Genomic DNA, 18,511 nt, shown 5'->3' with positions numbered 1-18,511 from the left:
GAGGGTCTGAGAGGCCGAGGGCAACACAGACTCTTTGATGGTTCAGATATACAATGGCTTGTCTCACGCTTACCTCCTCCATCCCTCACTCCGGAACCCCTCCTCCATCCCAGACCCTATTGGTGACATAAAACAGTCACTCTTAGAAGGAAATCTATTCTGGGGCAGAGCGAAAGAGAGGGGCAGAGAGAGAGAGAGACTTTGTATGGGAAGCAGGGAAAGGGGGTCAAACTCGTTCGCAGGGTTTACTTGGCTGCTTGGGGTGAAATATGGACTCTGTCACAGAGCTTCCTCCTCACCTGATGTTCTCAATGACCCCACAAAGCAGCTGAGTGCCGGCTAATCAGAGAGCAAGGCTTGTGTGTATGTCAGCAGACAGAGTGCTGATAGTATAAACAGATTGGAGAGAGGGGAGCAGATAATACTGCTCTTCCCATGGCTCAAGGGTGTGTGTGTGTGATAAATGTGATGAAAGTGTGTGTATCAGATGGAAAGCCAAAACAGTTCAAAGCCGGCATAGCAGAAACGACTAGCTATCAACAAGATGAGGCCAGATAGTGACTGAGACACTGGGATAGCAGAAACTACTAACTATCATCAAGATGAGGCCAGATAGTGACAGACTCTGGAATAGCAGAAACTACTAACTATCATCAAGATGAGGCCAGATAGTGACTAAGACACTGGAATAGCAGAAACTACTAACTATCATCAAGATGAGGCCAGATAGTGACAGACTCTGGAATAGCAGAAACTACTAACTATCATCAAGATGAGGCCAGATAGTGACTAAGACACTGGAATAGCAGAAACTACTAACTATCATCAAGATGAGGCCAGATAGTAACAGACTCTGTATGTCTGTCCATCCTGGTAGATAAGGATAAAATAGACAGACATAGAATGGTTACAGCCCTCAGGACTGATCTAATTCCCCCATCACAGACACACACCTCTCATTGCTGTAGTATCACTGAGTATAGGACTGAATTCTCTGGCTTGGAGAAACCACTGGCTGATACTTCTAAATTCACTAGAAATACATTTAGTAAAAACGATTTGAGAGGCAAATGTGACTCAGTGAAAGACAAAGTTGTGTTTTTCCTAGCAATGGCTGTTTCTTAGAAAGCTTGCTGTGGCTATGTGTATAGAATAGCAGTAGCTACAGCTTTGTATGGGACTGAGACCAAAGTGCTGAGTTCCATTAGATGTGCGTGTGTCTAAAATAGCGGTAGCTGCATTTGTGTAACAGGATACAAGTCAGCGCTTTTATTTCTGACGATTCTGAGAAGCGTATCGGAGAGACAAGATGTGGAGCACAAGGCCTGCCTCGACAAGACTATGATGGGGGAGGAGAGGGGCAGTGTGTAGGCTGATAAACACACACAAACTAAGCACTTAAGTGACAGTAACAAGAACAGAGCACTCAAAAGGAGTCCTGATGCCATAGTGGAGTGTGTGTGTCGTGGTTTACATGGGGTGTGTCAAAGTAAAACCAAAAGGACTCCTGGGATATCAGTGTCTTCACTATCCTGCAGTCTCACTCACTCTGTTTTAACAAAAGACAGAACTGTAACTCAATGATTGCAACTTTTTATTTAGAAAAAGACATAAATAAATAAAAGTAATGCCCTGTAGGGAATAGGGTGCCATTTGGGATGCAGTCCATGTCTAGTTAATTGGTCTAAGGTGAGGCAGACATGATGTCTGTAATATCATATCACACTGTAGCACCACTGTCTGTAAGACAGAGACAGAAACATACATACCAAGGATATTCAACTGCAGGCCTGGAGGACCTAAACACTTCTGGTTTTCATTCTCTCCTTCTAATCAGAGACGGGAGGCGGGATGTATGTAGGCTCTCTGGCCAATCAGTGACAATCAATTACCAGGTAGACAATAATCAAGCAGTACTGTGGACTGCCGGGCCTGGAGTAGAATAACCCTGTTGTAAACCATAGATGTTTAACATGACGAGACAGAGAAAATAGGTCAAAACTAAAAATTAACAATGAAATCTGCCAAGTGTCAATTCAAAGATGGCCACTGTTTACATTTTTATTTCATATAAATATAATATATTAATGTATATGTTTATTACACTAAAAAAGGCTTCTTGCCACACACACACACACACACACACATTTGAAGTAGAAAGGCAAGAGACATTAATACATTTAAGACAGGACACTAAACCAATGGACAAAATGATGGGGTTCGTCCCAAATGGCACCCCATTCCTATATAGGGCAGGGATATTGAAATCTGGACCACCAGGCCAGTTCAACTGTTCATTTTCATTCTTCCCCTCTTACTAGGGACGGCTTTAGACCTGAGACACCAGTTGGGTGCAATTATTTATCAGGTAGAACAGAAAACCAGGACTACTTGGAAACTTCAGGCTTGGATACCCCTGATATAAGGAAGAAGTCGCCATTAGGGAAGCGGCCATCAACATCAAAATGGTCATCTATGTAGCTGCACGGTCGAACAGAATGCTACCAACCATAGTGGTCCAGTTGTGGTCAACACAACATGTGGTCCCTGTGCGCTCGCTTTGACAAAATACAACATTTTAATAACATAACAGGGGAAAGATATGCAAACTAATAATATTCACATACTCCATCATTTCAGAAGGCATTTAGTTTGTTGTGTTACAATCTCCAGGTATGACTGAATAATAGAGTTGGTAATAGTTGAAGGTATTACTGCGGGGCTGAAAGATGTGGAAACATTCAGTTGATGGTTGAACGAATGAAACAACTAAACCATGTAATGGAATCCTGCTTCAATGTGACATAATTCACCGGGGGTGAAGGGGGACATGTCCCAACCACTATTCTCTCTCTCCCCCCTCCATTTTCAAGACACTGTTTCGCCCCTGTTGTGACACCATTTAACCCATTAAAGACCTACCACACTGTCATTACTTTGAAATGAGACTGATGATGCAGCAGGTGCTGTGTGTTAGCGGACCAGGAGGAAGGTTAACCCTGCGATGCCCATGCCAGCGGCAGCAAACAGAGCAGTCTTCATGGACAAGTCCTGTTTCACCTCTCTTGCTGTGTGGAAGAACTTACAGAAGCCCTCCTAGAAGAGAGCGGAGAGGGTTAGGGTTAGATCCATATATTTTATTGAACACGTACGTATTCAAGGCACAACAGTGTATCAAAGGAACAGGCTAGAGGTCAAAATAAGGAAGTCAAGAAAGTGTTTTAGTTCAATACTGCTCAAAAAGCCCCATTTCCTCTCATGTTTTCAGACAGAGACAGCTGCCTGTGGACAGTCCCTAGTCCCTGCTATAACAGACCTGCGTTGTGATTAGTAAGGCCCATTTCAAAATGTGGTTGTGTTCATCAGTCTAGTTGATGTACTGATCCAGACCCAGGTGGTTGTGTTCATCTGTCTATTTGATGTACTGATCCAGACCCAGGTGGTTGTGTTCGTCTGTCCTTATTTTGTTGTACTGATCCAGACTAGTATTTGAGTATTAATGATTGTTGTGTGCTTGGAGGTCACTAGAGTGTTACGTTAGAGACAGTACATATGGCTGTTGGGACCAGCTGGCTAGAGGAGGGGGGTGTGGTTAATTCACAAAAGCAGTCAACAAATGGAGCTGCAGCTGTGCTTGTTGCTACCCCAGTTCTTCACAGCACTACAGTCCTATGTTGTTTTGGAGTACCCCAGTAACCCCACTACCCCTGATCCACTTTATATGACTATACTGGCTGTGTGGCTACCTTGTACAAACCCTCCTCTTTTAAGTGACAGGTAGATCTCTGACCTCTCAGACTACCAGGGTTTATAATCCACACCACAGTAAAACCCCTGAGTGTATTGACATGTATAATCTACTGTGACACACTTATAACATCCTACTGATATGTAACACATTACAAATCAAAGACCCATTTCTAATAAGCATTAAAAAAAACCTTAGGGCCAGTTTCCCAGACACAGATCAATCATTTTCTAATGGGAATTCTCCATTGAACTTGCTCTTTAGTCCAGAACTAGGCCTATATTTAACCTTTACAGTCATTTAAGTCATTTAGTAGACGCTCTTATCCAGAGCGACTTACAGGAGGAATTAAGGTTAAGTGCCTTGCTCAAGGGCACAGACTTTTCACCTAGTCGTCTCGGGGGATTCGAACAAGCGACCTTCCCGTTACTGGCCCAACGCTCTTAACCGCTAGGTTACCTGCCGCCCCTAGACTTAATCTGTGTCCAGGAAACTGTCCCCCAATATTGTCACATTTTGTGTAGCATAAAAAGCCTGTGTGTTGAACAGTCATTCCTGGGTTAGACCTGAACATCATCTTGGTAGCACAGACACACATTCCAGACATTCTTGGCTGACGCCACTCTCTAATTGACATAAACACAGCAAGCAGCAGCCACATAGCAAGAAGCCACAAGGTGTCTGAATCATAGACATTATTATGACAATATAGAATGTGTCTGAATCATAGACATTATCATGACAATATAGAATGTGTCTGAATCATAGACATTATCATGACAATATAGAATGTGTCTGAATCATAGACATTATTATGACTATAGAATGTATCATTGTCCAACTGCTTCTTTTAACTTGACAGAGAGGACTAGTGCTGCTGATATGAGCCCAGATTCCCATATCTAATTCCCACCAGTTTGGTCAATTATCCTGTGTGTGTGTGTGTGTGTGCACGTGTCCATAAGCGCATGTGTGTGTGATGCTCACTGCTCAAACCTACCCAGCCTTTGTTCTGCAGCATCCAGTCACTCTTCTCTTCTCCTAGGTAGTCTGCTATGGTCTCTGCCAGCGCCCTGCAGCTCTCCTTCCCCCCCAGCCCCATCCCATTCCCCTGGTCAGTGTCCTCTCCCTGTAGTTCTCTGACCAGCACCCCAGTGAAGGTGAACAGAGAGACCACCCTCCCCCAGTTCATCTGTCCGTCTCCCACCAGCTCCTCCATCACCCTCCTCAGACAGGTGCAGGGGTCCGGCCCGCACTGGCACAGGAAGCTGTGTGCCAGGGTGTGGAAGCGGGCCTGGTGCTGGGCCTCCATGTCCCGGGCCAGGCGTCGCATGGCTGCAGCCGATTCGCTGGGAGGAGGAGGGGGCGGGGCTTTCTGGGACCCACTGGCAGGGACGATACTGCAGACAGACAGGTAGTCCTCTGCTACAGCCAGGGTTTCTTTCCACAGCCCGCATGACATGGTCTACAGGAAGATATACATTATCATCACATACAGTTAATACATTATCTATAGCCTATATATCAGAAAGGTCTTCTGCTACAACCACCGATTTTCTCACAGCCAGCATGACATGGTATATACAGGAAACATTATCAATACATTATGCTCAAACATGACCAGTACATTATCACATGCAGTAAATTTTTCCCACCCTGTACTACAGGGTCTAGACTCAAAAGGAAACATCATCAATATTCATATAGTTAGGCCTAAAGGTAAGATATTATACAGCAGGCTTCTTTCCACAACCCATCCAACATGGTCTATTGGAAACAACCTCAATCTAACCCCAAGAGGTGACATCCTGTGTGCAATACCAAGAAGAGGCTTGTATTCAAAAGAAAACAAAGCTAAGTTTCCCAATGAGCTGCATAGACCACATAGCAATATGATGCAAGCAGCACAGTGACTTGAGGTTAACATGTAATGTCTAGTCTGAGGCCTGCTTGAACTAATCAGTAGGTAGAAAGGTAAACCGTTGGTTAGCTAAATAACTGGCTATGTGAGCAAGCCAGTAAAGTCTAACTTAAGAGCCCTTGCAGGCTGGAATGATTCAGGACGTGTCATGAAGGAAACAAGGTTGTAGCTAGAGCTAATACGTTAGCTAGCTACTGTATAAAGCCAACTGAATTGACTTGAAAACGGACATCTTTGTACTTGCTAGCTTGACTGTCAAATCGCAGGCAAATCATCACACAATGATAAATCGCAATCTAGCTACTGTAGCCAGCTAAGTTAGATATCTAGCTAACGTTAAGTGGTTGGATTGTTTTACATTTTTTTGTCAACATCAACATTGGAAAATAGACAACCAGTCTTGGTTTGGATATGAGTAAGAAAGCCTTCTCGCGAACGTTAGCCGTTTCTGGCTAGCAGCTGATAGCTAACTAGCGTAGCTGGATCTGTCAATGAATATTGACACACAAAGGACCAGAGAAACCGGGGAAGCGAACAACGTCAGTATATCAAACCGCATCGATCCATTCACTCAAAGTTTATAAAACCGAAGCTTTACTAACGTATACAAGAATAGTTGGAGTTGAAGAAAAAAATATGTAGAATAGGTAGAAAAAGGTTTTTCAAAATCTCACCCTCCCAGCGATCAGACTGCTTTCTCCAAGTACAAACGGAAGAAGGAAGATCGCTGTCGTCAACGGTATTTCCCCCTCACCAGCCTCTCGCCATTCTTTATACTGTCGGTTCCGCCTCACCAAGAACGTCACAAAAAATGGCATTTCCCTGAATTGTATTTTCTTCCGCTAGAAGAGAATCAGATGTAATGGAAATACCACAGTCTCCATACTATCATCATCATCATAACCATAGCATAAAACACACTTTTAACACACCATTCATCAATCATTTAAATAACATGTATTTATTTCACAAGAAGAACACTATGATTACAAATTAACAATATTTCAAACACTCCCTCTTTCTCCCTCTCTGGCTAACCACAGTCTATGGTCTGATTGTATATAACAGTAGTATTGCACTTTCGATCTGAGCGATTGTTAGACTCTGGGCAGACTGACTGACTGGTAAACTACAGACTGTGAAGCAGGTAACAGGGGTTTAAAGGGGGACTAGGGTGTATAAACATTGACCTGATGAGCATTTGGTATAGTCCAACTTCAATCAAATAAATAGTTTCTGGGAGCCAAACCTAGATAGTTTATTATTGTGTGTGTGTAACTTAATAGAGTTTCTATAGGCAGACTCTTTCTGCGGCAGTGTGTGCTCCAGGGGCACTCTGGGTCTACTGGTCACATGACTCTGGTCCTGACCCTTAACCTCTGACCCCTGACTTCCAGCGGTTCGGTCTCGCTCTGATGACATCACAGCAGCTCTAGGCCCATATCTGTTAGAGAAAGAGCACAGAACATCAGTAAATCACATTGTATTCATTAAGACATTTGAACAACAACACAAAAAGTACATTACAGTAACCCGGTCTAGACCCCAAAGAGAAAGCAGCAGCATAGTGGCAACGAAAAACTCCCTGGAAGGAAGAAACCTTGATAGGAGTCAGATTTTTGGGGAGATGGAGAATCCTAAAATGCTAAAATGACTAAAATGTCAAATGTAAGTGAGATCACCAGAGGGAACACTAATGCTGTGTTACTGTACTTCCACAGACATTAATGAAGAACAACTACTACAGTATCTCTCAGTGGGTGGTTTCCATGTCATATATTGTGGCTACAGAGGAAAACAGAAGTATGTACTAGATTATTGTGATGTGGGGATTATCTGATGCATGACTCTGCAGAACCAGGGTTTACCACAAACTCTCCCCCTCTCTCTAGCCCATAAGGTGTTGTCCCTCCTTGTTTCATCTCCCTTCCGACCCCCCTACCCCTCTCTCTCTCTCGTGTCTCACCCGTAGAGTGTTGTCCCAGGACCCAGAGCAGAAAGCGGTTCCATCAGGAGAGACTCTGAGTGAGCTGACTCTGTTTTCATGACCAAACAGGATGGCTACTCTGGTCCCCTTCAGGACGTCCCACACGTTGATGGTGTAGTCATTATAGCCAGCAAACAACAGACGACCTGAGAGAGAGAGAGAGAGAGAGAGAGATTCTAGAATATTAGCTAGAGGATATCACAGAACAGATTTATTACAGTTTAAAGTGCATTTGACAGAGGCTAATAGAATGAATAATAAATCAGCTCTAAATTCCATGGAATACAGTGGGTGGTCAAATGTAGCAAAACTCCAGATGGCAGAGTGGATTAAATTCCCCATCTTGGCTGAAGTATGATCTCTATCACAAGTTTGATAATTAACTTTAATCTTTATACAGCCATATAAAAACAAAATACTTTGTACCGCTACAATCATATAACACACAGAGAATTAACGTTTTTTGGGGGTATAATCCAGTCTCGGCCTACACACAAAATCAGATAAGATCAAATAAAATCCCTTCACGGTTATCAAGGCCATGGCAGTATATCTATTGCATCATCACACCCGGTAAGAAAGAAAGTGAAAGAGGCAAAGTGAAGATGGGAAAGTATTGCCTGGGACAACAACATCCAATAATAACAGCACAACAACACCAGTAAATGTCCAACAGCATAATTGTAAATCTGTTCACGATCGGGGGACCAATGCATGTTTAGTTGACTCTAGTCTCTGTTTAGAGGAAGCTAATAAAAATAGGTATTATTTGTCAAATAGTTGATGACTTTTGTCCACATCTTACCACTAAGAGAGAAGTCAACACTGGCGGCTCCAAATATGATGCTGTCTTTGGAGTAGATGGACACCTCACGATCAGCCCTGAGATCAAACAGACGGCACTGGAACACACACACACAATCAATGGGACATTAAAAAATATATTTATTTTTTAACCCATCACATGCTAGTTTAATTCTGTGTTGTGAACTCAAAGGCCCGGCATTTTTTCTCATGAGAGACAATAAAGTCACATTGTAATTTTCCCATGAGGTACAATAAAGTTATATTGTAATGTATTGCATTTTTGCTCCTTGGCCCGAATAACACTTCTCAAAACAATACAAACCTGTGTAGTAATGTAAAACAGTGGGATGCTTTGACACATGTACTGTATGATGTGGTCAAAGAAAAGAGTGGTCTTTGACCAGTGACATCACAGTAAGATAACATAATCTCTCTGAGATAATCGATTAAATCAATGGTGTTATTGAGACAGACTGTCCGACTGCCACACACAACACACAGAATCACATCAAAGGTAAATCATCTCTCAAGTGTCACCATATTCCCTTTATAGTGCACTACCTTTGATTACAGCTTTTTAGTGGCAACTATGTGGCTTTGCTCAAGAGTAGTGTACTAAGTAGGGTGTATAAGTGTGTTATAAACTCACTGTAGAGTCGTCAGAAGCAGAGGCAAAAGCATCGCCACTGGGGTAGTACCTGGAGAGAGAAAGAGAGCGAGCGAGAGTGAGAAAGAGAGAGAGAGAGAGAGCGAGAGAGAGAAAGAGAGAGAGAGCGAGCAAGAGAGCGCGAGAGAGAGAAAGAGAGAGAGTGAGAGGACTAAAGAGGATGACATGGGCACTAAGCTGTATGAAGGGTTAGGTTTAGGGTCGATGGATGCTGTACTGTAGAGATTATGTGGATACTATAAAGATAGGAGATCTGTAGACAGTGAGGCTGTATAAAGGGTTGATGTGGATCCTGCTACTTACTTGACACAGTTGATGTCAGAGTCGTGGGTATCAAACGACTGGACGTTCTGCCCTGAGCGCAAGTCCCAAACGTTAGCCTTCTTATCAGAACCCTGGAACGAACACACAGACAGGTTAGGGGAGGGGGGAGAGAGAGAGAGAGAGAGAGAGAGAGAGAGAGAGAGACAGAAAGAGAGAGAGAGAGAGAGAGAGAGAGAGAGAGACAGAAAGAGAGAGAGAGAGAGAGACAGAAAGAGAGAGAGAGAGACAGAAAGAGAGAGAGAGAGAGAGAGACAGAAAGAGAGAGAGACAGACAGACAGACAGACAGACAGACAGACAGAGACCCCGGAGACGAAGGTGTTTCCAGTCTCAGAGGGGGCGAGGTCCAGAGTGAGGACATCAGCAGAGTGACCGTGGAAACTCTGCAACAGCTGACCACTCTCCACGTCCCACAGCGCACTGGTACCGTCACCACTGGACGTCAGGATCTACACATACGCACGCATGCAACGCGCACACATGCACGCATGGACACACACGCACAAGCAAACACACAAACAGTTTGTCAGAATACTGAAACACACACTATGATGTATTCCTAAACATGGGGCAATGTGTGATCCTCCTACCCTTTTGTGGTAGTTTGGGGTAATATAACTACAGTGCCTTGCAAAAGTATTCATCGCCCTTGGCGTTTTCCTATTTTGTTGCATTACAACCTGTAATTTAAATGGATTTTTATTTGGATTTAATGTAAAATGGGCAAACACAAAATAGTCAAAATCGGTGAAGTGAAATGAAAAAAAATAACTCCAGTCTCGGCCTACACACGAAATCAGATAAGATCAAATAAAATCCCTTCACGGTTATCAAGGCCATGGCAGTATATCTATTGCATCTATTGCACCCAGTAAGAAAGAAAGTGAAAGAGGCAAAGTGAAGATGGGAAAGTATTGCCTGGGACAACAACATCCAATAATAACAGCACAACAACACCAGTAAATGTCCAACAGCATAATTGTAAATCTGTTCACGATCGGGGGACCAATGCATGTTTAGTTGACTCTAGTCTCTGTTTAGAGGAAGCTAATAAAAATTGGTATTATTTGTCAAATAGTTGATGACTTTTGTCCACATCTTACCACTAAGAGAGAAGTCAACACTGTAATTTAAATGGATTTTTATTTGGATTTAATGTAAAATGGGCAAACACAAAATAGTCAAAATCGGTGAAGTGAAATGAAAAAAATAGCTTATTTAAAAAAATTCAAAAAAATAAATAACGGAAAAGTGGTGCGTGCATATGTACAGTGAGGGAAAAAAGTATTTGATCCCCTGCTGATTTTGCACGTTTGCCCACTGACAAAGAAATGATCAGTCTATAATTAATGGTAGGTTTATTTGAACAGTGAGAGACAGAAAAACGCATATCCAAAATCGTATAAATTGATTTGCATTTTAATGAGGGAAATAAGTATTTGACCCCCTCTCAATCAGAATGATTTCTGGCTTCCAGGTGTCTTTTATTCAGGTATTAAGCTGAGATTAGGAGCACACTCTTAAAGGGAGTGCTCCTAATCTCAGCTTGTTACCTGTATAAAAGACACCTGTCCACAGAAGCAATCAATCAATCAGATTCCAAACTCTCCACCATGGCCAAGACCAAAGAGCTCTCCAAGGATGTCAGGGACAAGATTGTAGGCCTACACAAGGCTGGAATGGGCTACAAGACCATCGCCAAGCAGCTTGGTGAGAAGGTGACAACAGTTGGTGGGTGATTATTCGCAAATGGAAGAAACACAAAATAACTGTCAATCTCCCTCGGCCTGGGGCTCCATGCAAGATCTCATCTCGTGGAGTTGCAATGATCAAGAGAACGGTGAGGAATCAGCCCAGAACTACATGGGAGGATCTTGTCAATGATCTCAAGGCAGCTGGGACCATAGTCACCAAGAAAATAATTGGTAACACACTACGCCGTGAAGGACTGAAATCCTGCAGCGCCCGCAAGGTCCCCCTGCTCAAGAAAGCACATATACAGGGCCGTCTGAAGTTTGCCAATGAACATCTGAATGATTCAGAGGAGAACTGGGTGAAAGTGTTGTGGTCAGATGAGACCAAAATCGAGCTCTTTGGCATCAACTCAACTCGCCGTGTTTGGAGGAGGAGGAATGCTGCCTATGACCCCAAGAACACCATCCCCACCGTCAAACATGGAGGTGGAAACATTATGCTTTGGGGGTGTTTTTCTGCTAAGGGAACAGGACAACTTCACCACATCAAAGGGACGATGGACAGGGCCATGTACCGTCAAATCTTGGGTGAGAACCTCCTTCCCTCAGCCAGGGCATTGAAAATGGGTCGTGGATGGGTATTCCAGCATGACAATGACCCAAAACACACGGCCAAGGCAATAAAGGAGTGGCTCAAGAAGAAGCACATTAAGGTCCTGGAGTGGCCTAGCCAGTCTCCAGAACTTTATCCCATAGAAAAACTGTGGAGGGAGCTGAAGGTTCGAGTTGCCAAACGTCAGCCTCGAAACCTTAATGACTTGGAGAAGATCTGCAAAGAGGAGTGGAACAAAATCCCTCCTGAGATGTGTGCAAACCTGGTGGTCAACTACAAGAAACGTCTGACCTCTGTGATTGCCAACAGGGGTTTTGCCACCAAATACTAAGTAATGTTTTGCAGAGGGGTCAAATACTTATTTCCCTCATTAAAATGCAAATAAATTTATAACATTTTTGACATACTTTTTCCCCTCACTGTATTCACCCCCTTTGCTATGAAGCCCCTAAATAAGATCTGGTGCAACCAATTACCTTCAGAAGTCACATAATTAGTTAAATAAAGTCCACCTGTGTGCAATCTAAGTGTCACATGATCTGTCACATAATCTCAGTATATATACCCACACCTGTTCTGAAAGGCCCCAGAGTCTGCAACACCACTAAGCAAGGGGCACCACCAAGCAAGCGGCACAATGAAGACCAAGGAACTCTCCAAACAGGTCAGGGACAAAGTTGTGGAGAAGTACAGATCAGGGTTGGGTTATAAAAAAATATCAGACACTTTGAACATCCCACGGAGCACCATTAAATCCATTATTAAAAAATGGAAATAATATGGCACCACAACAAACCTGCCAAGAGAGGGCCGCCTACCAAAACTCACGGACCAGGCAAGGAGGGCATTAATCAGAGAGGCAACAGAGACCAAATATAACCCTGAAGGAGCTGCAAAGCTCCACAGCGGAGATTGGAGTATCTGTCCATAGGACTACTTTAAGCTGTACAAAAAAATAAGCAAACACATTTAGTGTTCGCCAAAAGGCATGTGGGAGACTCCCCAAACATATGGAAGAAGGTACTCTGGTCAGATGAGACTAAAATTGAGCTTTTTGGCCATCAAGGAAAACGCTATGTCTGGCGCAAACCCAACACCTCTCATCACCCAGAGAACACCATCCCCATTGTGGTGGCAGCATCATGCTGTGGGGATGTTTTTCATCGGCAGGGACTGGGAAACTGGTCAGAATTGAAGGAATGATGGATGGCGCTAAATACAGGGAAATTCTTGAGGGAAACTTGTTTCAGTCTTCCAGAGATTTGAGACTGGGACGGAGGTTCACCTTCCAGCAGGACAATGACCCTAAGCATACTGCTAAAGCAACACTCGAGTGGTTTAAGAGGACACATTTAAATGTCTTGGAATGGCCTAGTCAAAGCTCAGACCTTAATCCAATTGAGAATCTGTGGTATGACTTAAAGATTGCTGTACACCAGCGGAACTCATCCAACTTGAAGGAGCTGGAGCAGTTTTGCCTTGAAGAATGGGCAAAAATCCCAGTGGCTGGATATGCCTAGCTTATAGAGACATTCCCCAAGAGACTTGCAGCTGTAATTGCTGCAAAAGGTGGCTCTACAAAGTATTGACTTTGTGTGGGGGGGGGGGGGGGGGGGGGGGTGAATAGTTATGCACGCTCAAGTTTTGTTTTTTTGTCTTATTTGTTTCACAATAAAATATATTTTGCATCTTCAAAGTGGTAGGCATATTGTGTAAATCAAATGATACAAACCCCCAAAAAATCAATTTAAATTCCAGGTTGTAAGGCAACAAAATAGGAAAAATGCCAAGGGGGGTGAATACTTTCGCAAGCCACTGTAATCTATGTCCATTCCACAGAGCTTAACTACTGGGGTGTACCCAGCTAGCGTACAACGTTCTGAGAACCATATGTTTCTTAGAGCTTGGTGAGAGAGTGGTTGTCCTATGGTTATTTTGCATACAACCTTCCCACAACTTTCTGTGAACGGTGCAGGATAGTTGCTTGGCTTTGAACATTCTCAGCACATTTAAGGAACTTAACAAAAAAATTATATTTTCTTGGTATTTCATTACTTTAACAGAAAGTTTCCTAAAAGTTCAAACATGGTTGCATTTCATTTCAATTTTGGTAATGTTCTTGACATTGGGAATGTTCTCAAATAGTTCTGAGAACGTTAAGAAACAACGTTCTTCTGTGGGAATTTCAGTACTTCAGCATAACGTTTCCTACAGGTTTCCTTATTGGTTCTATTTAAAGTAATGTTCTCAAATTGTTCAGAGAACGTTAATAAAACTTTCCATAAAAACCACCAGAAAACTTTTGTAACATTCAGAGAACATGCCAAGAATGTTATTCAAAAACATATACATTCTGTTCTTAGCATCAACAAAACTCTCTCTATCCTCTTGTTAATTGTGTTCAGGTGTTTTGGCCGCGCCCATTAATTGGCCACACCTGATCTTAATGAGTGCTTGTTTCCTTTGAAATGGGGTCTGTTTGAATAGACACAAATTAACAGCTTTGTATGTGTGAAACAACATGGCATGCTAGCGCCATCCTGGTGGCGCAGTGGACTAATTCCATGGACAGAGAACAGAAGATTATAGGTTCAATTCTCACTGATGCCGTGTCACACAAAATACATGTATTTGCTTGATTAATGCCTAAGGAAATTAATTTCCAAGTGTCCATTCATGCTTGGACGTCAAAAAAGTTAACCCAAAATAAGCTAGCAGTGTTATTAAACGTCTTATTGAAACATTCAGAGGACGTTATTCAAAAACCTCCAAATAACCTATAATTAAGTTCGAATTATAATAATAATGTATATTCTCAGAGTGTTAATAAAACCTCCCAGGAAAACGTTCAAGGAACCAAAGTAAAACATTCTCACAACCTCCCTGCAACCTAAAAATGAAAATTCCCAGAACAGGACACATTTTTATTTCTGTTCTCAAAACGTTGACATTTTTTCAGTTTTAACGGTCAGGAAATGTATGGCTTCATTCTCACAACCAATGTGAAACCAAAATCACATGTTCCCACAACTTCCAAGGAACCAAATGTGCTAACTGTATATTCACTAGGAAGCAAACAGAACCAAACGGAAGATATGAAACATCCCCCTGTCAGTCAGACAAAGATATGAAACATCCCCATCAGACAATAAAGATATGAAACTGAGACTGAACTGAGACTGACTGGGACAATGTAGTCTCAACTCTCCACAGCCCTGTGCTTTATTCCTGTTAGAGGAGAGGAGATGTGTCTGTCTCTGTGTGTTTCCTGTATTATATTACAGCTTCCTCTTTACAGGTCCCTCTCCTCACAGATGTGGCACTTAAAACTCTTGACCACTTCTATCTCTTCCTCTACATCTCCTCCACTCTTTCTTTCTCTCTCGAGAGAGCGCAAGCTTGACACACACACAGGCAAACACACAAACACCACCCCACGTTCACCCCGTCCACACGCACACAGGCAGCAACAGCCACTAACAGACCCCAGTACATTAGGTAGACAGATATTGTGAGCGTGTGCCCGTAGGTATGAGTTTTCAGCTCTGACAGATAAAGGCCTCTTAATGTCTAGTAATACACTCATAATGGAGGGCCATCTCTCTCTCTCATCACCTTCTCTCTCATCACCCTCTCCTCTCCTCTTCCTCATCCCCCTATCATTCTCAACAGTTCCTCTCTGTCTAGCAGAGATGAATTATTAACAGCCTTATATCCTCCATCTAATATTACCTTCCCTCTATTCCTCCCTCTCTCTATCCATTCTCACCTCCTTGTTCTGAAAATCTCAAATCGATTTCCTTCTCTCTCTCTCCTCGTTGTGTTGTGTGCGCCTGTGTCTGAGTGTGTTTGTGTCTGTGTGTGCGTGTGTGGGTGTGCGTGCATGTGTCTAGTCCCTAACCTGCATGTCAGAGTTGGTGAATGTGCAGCCGGACAGGTAGTTGGTGTGCATGGCAACCGACTTCTTCTTAGCCGCCAAGTTCTCGTCCTTGTCCAATGAGAGAGGGTACACCGAACACTTATTATCCAATCCCCTGTCAGACAGAGAGACAGACAGAGGAGAGAGATATTTGTTGGCCTTTACTTTAACATCAAGCCCTCAAGCCAATACTTTAGCATCAAGCCAATACTTTTCTTGGGGCTAAGGGGTTAAAGGTCAGAGGTTAGGGTCAGACCCACCCACAGGCGATGGCACAGCCAGAGGGGGCGTAGGCACACGCCATCACCCACGTAGTCGGCATGGTCACTGCATGTTCCTAGAACACATTGTGCATATACATTAACGTAAATAAGCACACTCACTCCACTCTCTAGTGTTAATGGAACTATGCTCTTAGCAGCCTGGTTAAGACTGCTCCACCATGGGACTGGATTAGGCAGCCATTAGCGCACTCACACACTCAGGCTGCTTTTACTAACCTTATTGGTGGTGAAAGCATCCCACACGATAACCTTCCCATCCTGGTAGACAGAAGACAAGGAAAAGAAGCATACAGATCACATGGACATACAGGGAGAGATTACCATTAAATGCCTGGTGAGAATAACATGTTCAGTGTGTCTGAGAATGGAGGAGGCAGGGAGGGAGGGAGAAATGAAGAAGGGAGGTGGGAGGGAGGAAGAGGGGAGGTGGGAGGGAAGAATGAAGACGGGAGGAGGGAAGAAGGGAGGGAGGAATGAAGATGGGAGGAGAGAGGGGGAGGAGGGAAGAAGGGAGGGAGGAATGAAGACGGGAGGAGAGAGGGGGAGGAGGGAAGAAGGGAGGGAGGGAGGGAGGAATGAAGAGGGGAGGAGAGAGGGAGAGGAGGGAAGAAGGGAGGTAGGAATGAAGAGGGGAGGAGAGAGGGAGAGGAGGGAAGAAGGGAGGGAGGAATGAAGAGGGGAGGAGGGAGGAATAAATAAGGGATGAGGGAGGGGGGAGGAGGGAAGAGTAATGGATGAAAGTTGGGTGTCAGGGAGTTCAGCGCCATGGACAGGGCTGTGACTAAAACACACTAATTACAGTAGAATAGAAGGAGGATGGAAGGTTAGAGGGAGAGGGGGAGAGGGTGGAGAGAAAGGGGAGGGAGAATAGGGGGAGAGGGGAGCTGTTCAGGCCTAAAGTTTGGGATAGCGTGTGTGTATGTATACCTGTGAGGAGCTGACAATGCGTCGTTTGTCTTTGCACCAGTCCATACAGAGCACCTTGTTACCATGGCCCTTCAGTGTCCTCCTAGTCTTCATGTTTAACTCACCCAGAGCTTCTGCCTTCTCAGCTACCTTCTCCACTACACACACACACACAGTTAAAAACTCCAGTAATGACAATGAATTGTCGTGTAAATTAATAAATAGGATCTTTTTTGATCACCCTGTTGCAGGAGAACTTTCCTGCAATGCACTATATTAACTATATTCTGGTAGCATATCTAATGCGGTTTCATAGCCACGGGCAAATCTCTGCAATAATGGACCTTACATATCGGATATAATAACAGTTTCAGCGCAACATGTTTGGGGTACAGTCGGTAAACATTTAGCGCATCGCGAGGCCCCTCTCCCTCCCTCCCATTAAACACTCACACTCCACATCGTGCAGCTTCTTCCGCTCCTCCTCGAGCTTCTTCCTCAGCGTCTCGCTCTCCGCCTTCAGCGACTTCAGAGTTTCGCCGCTCGCAAGGCCCTGGCACGCCATCTTTAGAGGAGAGGAGGAACAAAAGAAGGGAACCGGGGAAAGGAAAGAAAAGGGACCGGCAAGACCATGTTTTTAGTCGCGCACTGGCTGCGCCTGTCAAGGCGGCTGTCTGCTTTCCCACAGCTGGGGCGTATTCATTACGCCAATTCTGTTGCAAAACGTTTCTTAAACGGAAGCAAACGGAACGAAATGGGGAGAGACCTACCTGAATTTGTCCAATATAAACTCTCGTTTTACTTCCAAAACGTTACGTTTTGCAACTGTTTGGACTAATGAATATGCCCCCAATGCTGCTGCCGCGCTGACGTTCTCCTTCTCTCCCCCTCTTTCCCTGTCTCTTCTCTCACTTGCTCTCAGGCAAGTCTCTACCTCTTTCTCTCTCTCCCTCTTTCTATATCTGTCTTTCTCGCCCCAGAGATGCCACTATGACTGTCTTTGGTAGTAATTTCACTAAATATAGCCTAATTTTTTCTCTAATAATATTAATTTAAACACTTTACAGGAAAAGCACAGTTTCCTTATTTTATTGAACCACATTGCAATGAGTTTACTTGTTGAAATGTATGTGTTTTCCCTTTAAAAAGTGTATTTGCACCTATAGTAGGCCTATTGCTGTTTAGAGAAGTGAAAGACAAGGTTGCTATCCGTGTGGATGAGCTGCCAGAGAGAAGGGAGTACAGATAAGATGAGGTGGTGAATTCATCCAGGCATGGTGTGAGTGTGTATGTGTGTGCGTTCTGAAAGAGGCTCTCTGCTACTGTATATCAGACAGATAGGGAGGCTGCATTCTCAGAGGGGGCCCTCTCCAACCCCCTAAAAATACATAAAGAATCTCAAATCTACCCCTAACCCCTGGGCATTTGTGAAGATCTTAAAGGATTGTATAGGTCCTGGATGGAGCAGTTAGATGGGTTAGACTCAGAGGTTAGAGGTCAGGGGTTAAGGGACGTACAATCTCCATGCATAGTGAGCAGTAGTTGATGGGTTCAGTCTTGATGTACAGGTTCATCAAGGGGCGGTTCTCCGAGCAGCTATCACACGGCCCGAAGGTGATGGCCACAAACGTCTGGTCACACAT

General features: G+C 43.8%; 2 protein-coding genes across 2 annotated transcripts; both read right to left on the bottom strand.

Annotated features, from left to right (window-relative positions):
- Positions 1 to 1,577: 1,577 nt before the first annotated feature.
- LOC311111707 (anti-apoptotic protein NR13-like) lies at positions 1,578 to 6,502 on the bottom strand. Its single transcript, XM_084154509.1, has 3 exons — positions 6,344 to 6,502; positions 4,749 to 5,213; positions 1,578 to 3,096 (listed from the first exon to the last, which is right to left on the bottom strand). The coding sequence occupies exons 1-3, from the start codon at positions 6,485 to 6,487 to the stop codon at positions 2,974 to 2,976; spliced, it is 732 nt and encodes a 243-aa protein (XP_084010635.1). The 5' UTR covers positions 6,488 to 6,502; the 3' UTR covers positions 1,578 to 2,973.
- Positions 6,503 to 6,611: 109 nt separating this feature from the next.
- On the bottom strand, positions 6,612 to 18,511 carry LOC311111706 (guanine nucleotide-binding protein subunit beta-5b; the record flags this gene model as incomplete). The annotated part of the gene is made up of 12 exons (XM_084154508.1): positions 6,612 to 7,113; positions 7,636 to 7,802; positions 8,462 to 8,558; positions 9,113 to 9,161; positions 9,434 to 9,525; positions 9,758 to 9,901; positions 15,661 to 15,793; positions 15,939 to 16,015; positions 16,179 to 16,220; positions 16,890 to 17,026; positions 17,322 to 17,433; positions 18,386 to 18,511. The coding sequence occupies 12 exons, from the start codon at positions 18,509 to 18,511 to the stop codon at positions 7,102 to 7,104; spliced, it is 1,188 nt and encodes a 395-aa protein (XP_084010634.1). The 3' UTR covers positions 6,612 to 7,101.

This window comes from Coregonus lavaretus, assembly GCF_964263955.1.
Source record: "Coregonus lavaretus genome assembly, chromosome: 37".
Taxonomy (NCBI): domain Eukaryota; kingdom Metazoa; phylum Chordata; class Actinopteri; order Salmoniformes; family Salmonidae; genus Coregonus; species Coregonus lavaretus.
Note: the sequence above shows the minus strand (reverse complement) of the source record. Positions and strands in the feature narration are given on the sequence as shown.

Coding starts and splice junctions, on each gene's coding strand:
- LOC311111707 (XM_084154509.1), bottom strand. CDS start 6,487: ATGCCATTTTTTGTGACGTTCTTGGTGAGGCGGAACCGACAGTATAAA. Junction 5,214..6,343: donor GCAGTCTGATCGCTGGGAGG/GTGAGATTTTGA, acceptor ATCTTCCTGTAG/ACCATGTCATGCGGGCTGTG. Junction 3,097..4,748: donor TGCTGCAGAACAAAGGCTGG/GTAGGTTTGAGC, acceptor GCTCTCTTCTAG/GAGGGCTTCTGTAAGTTCTT.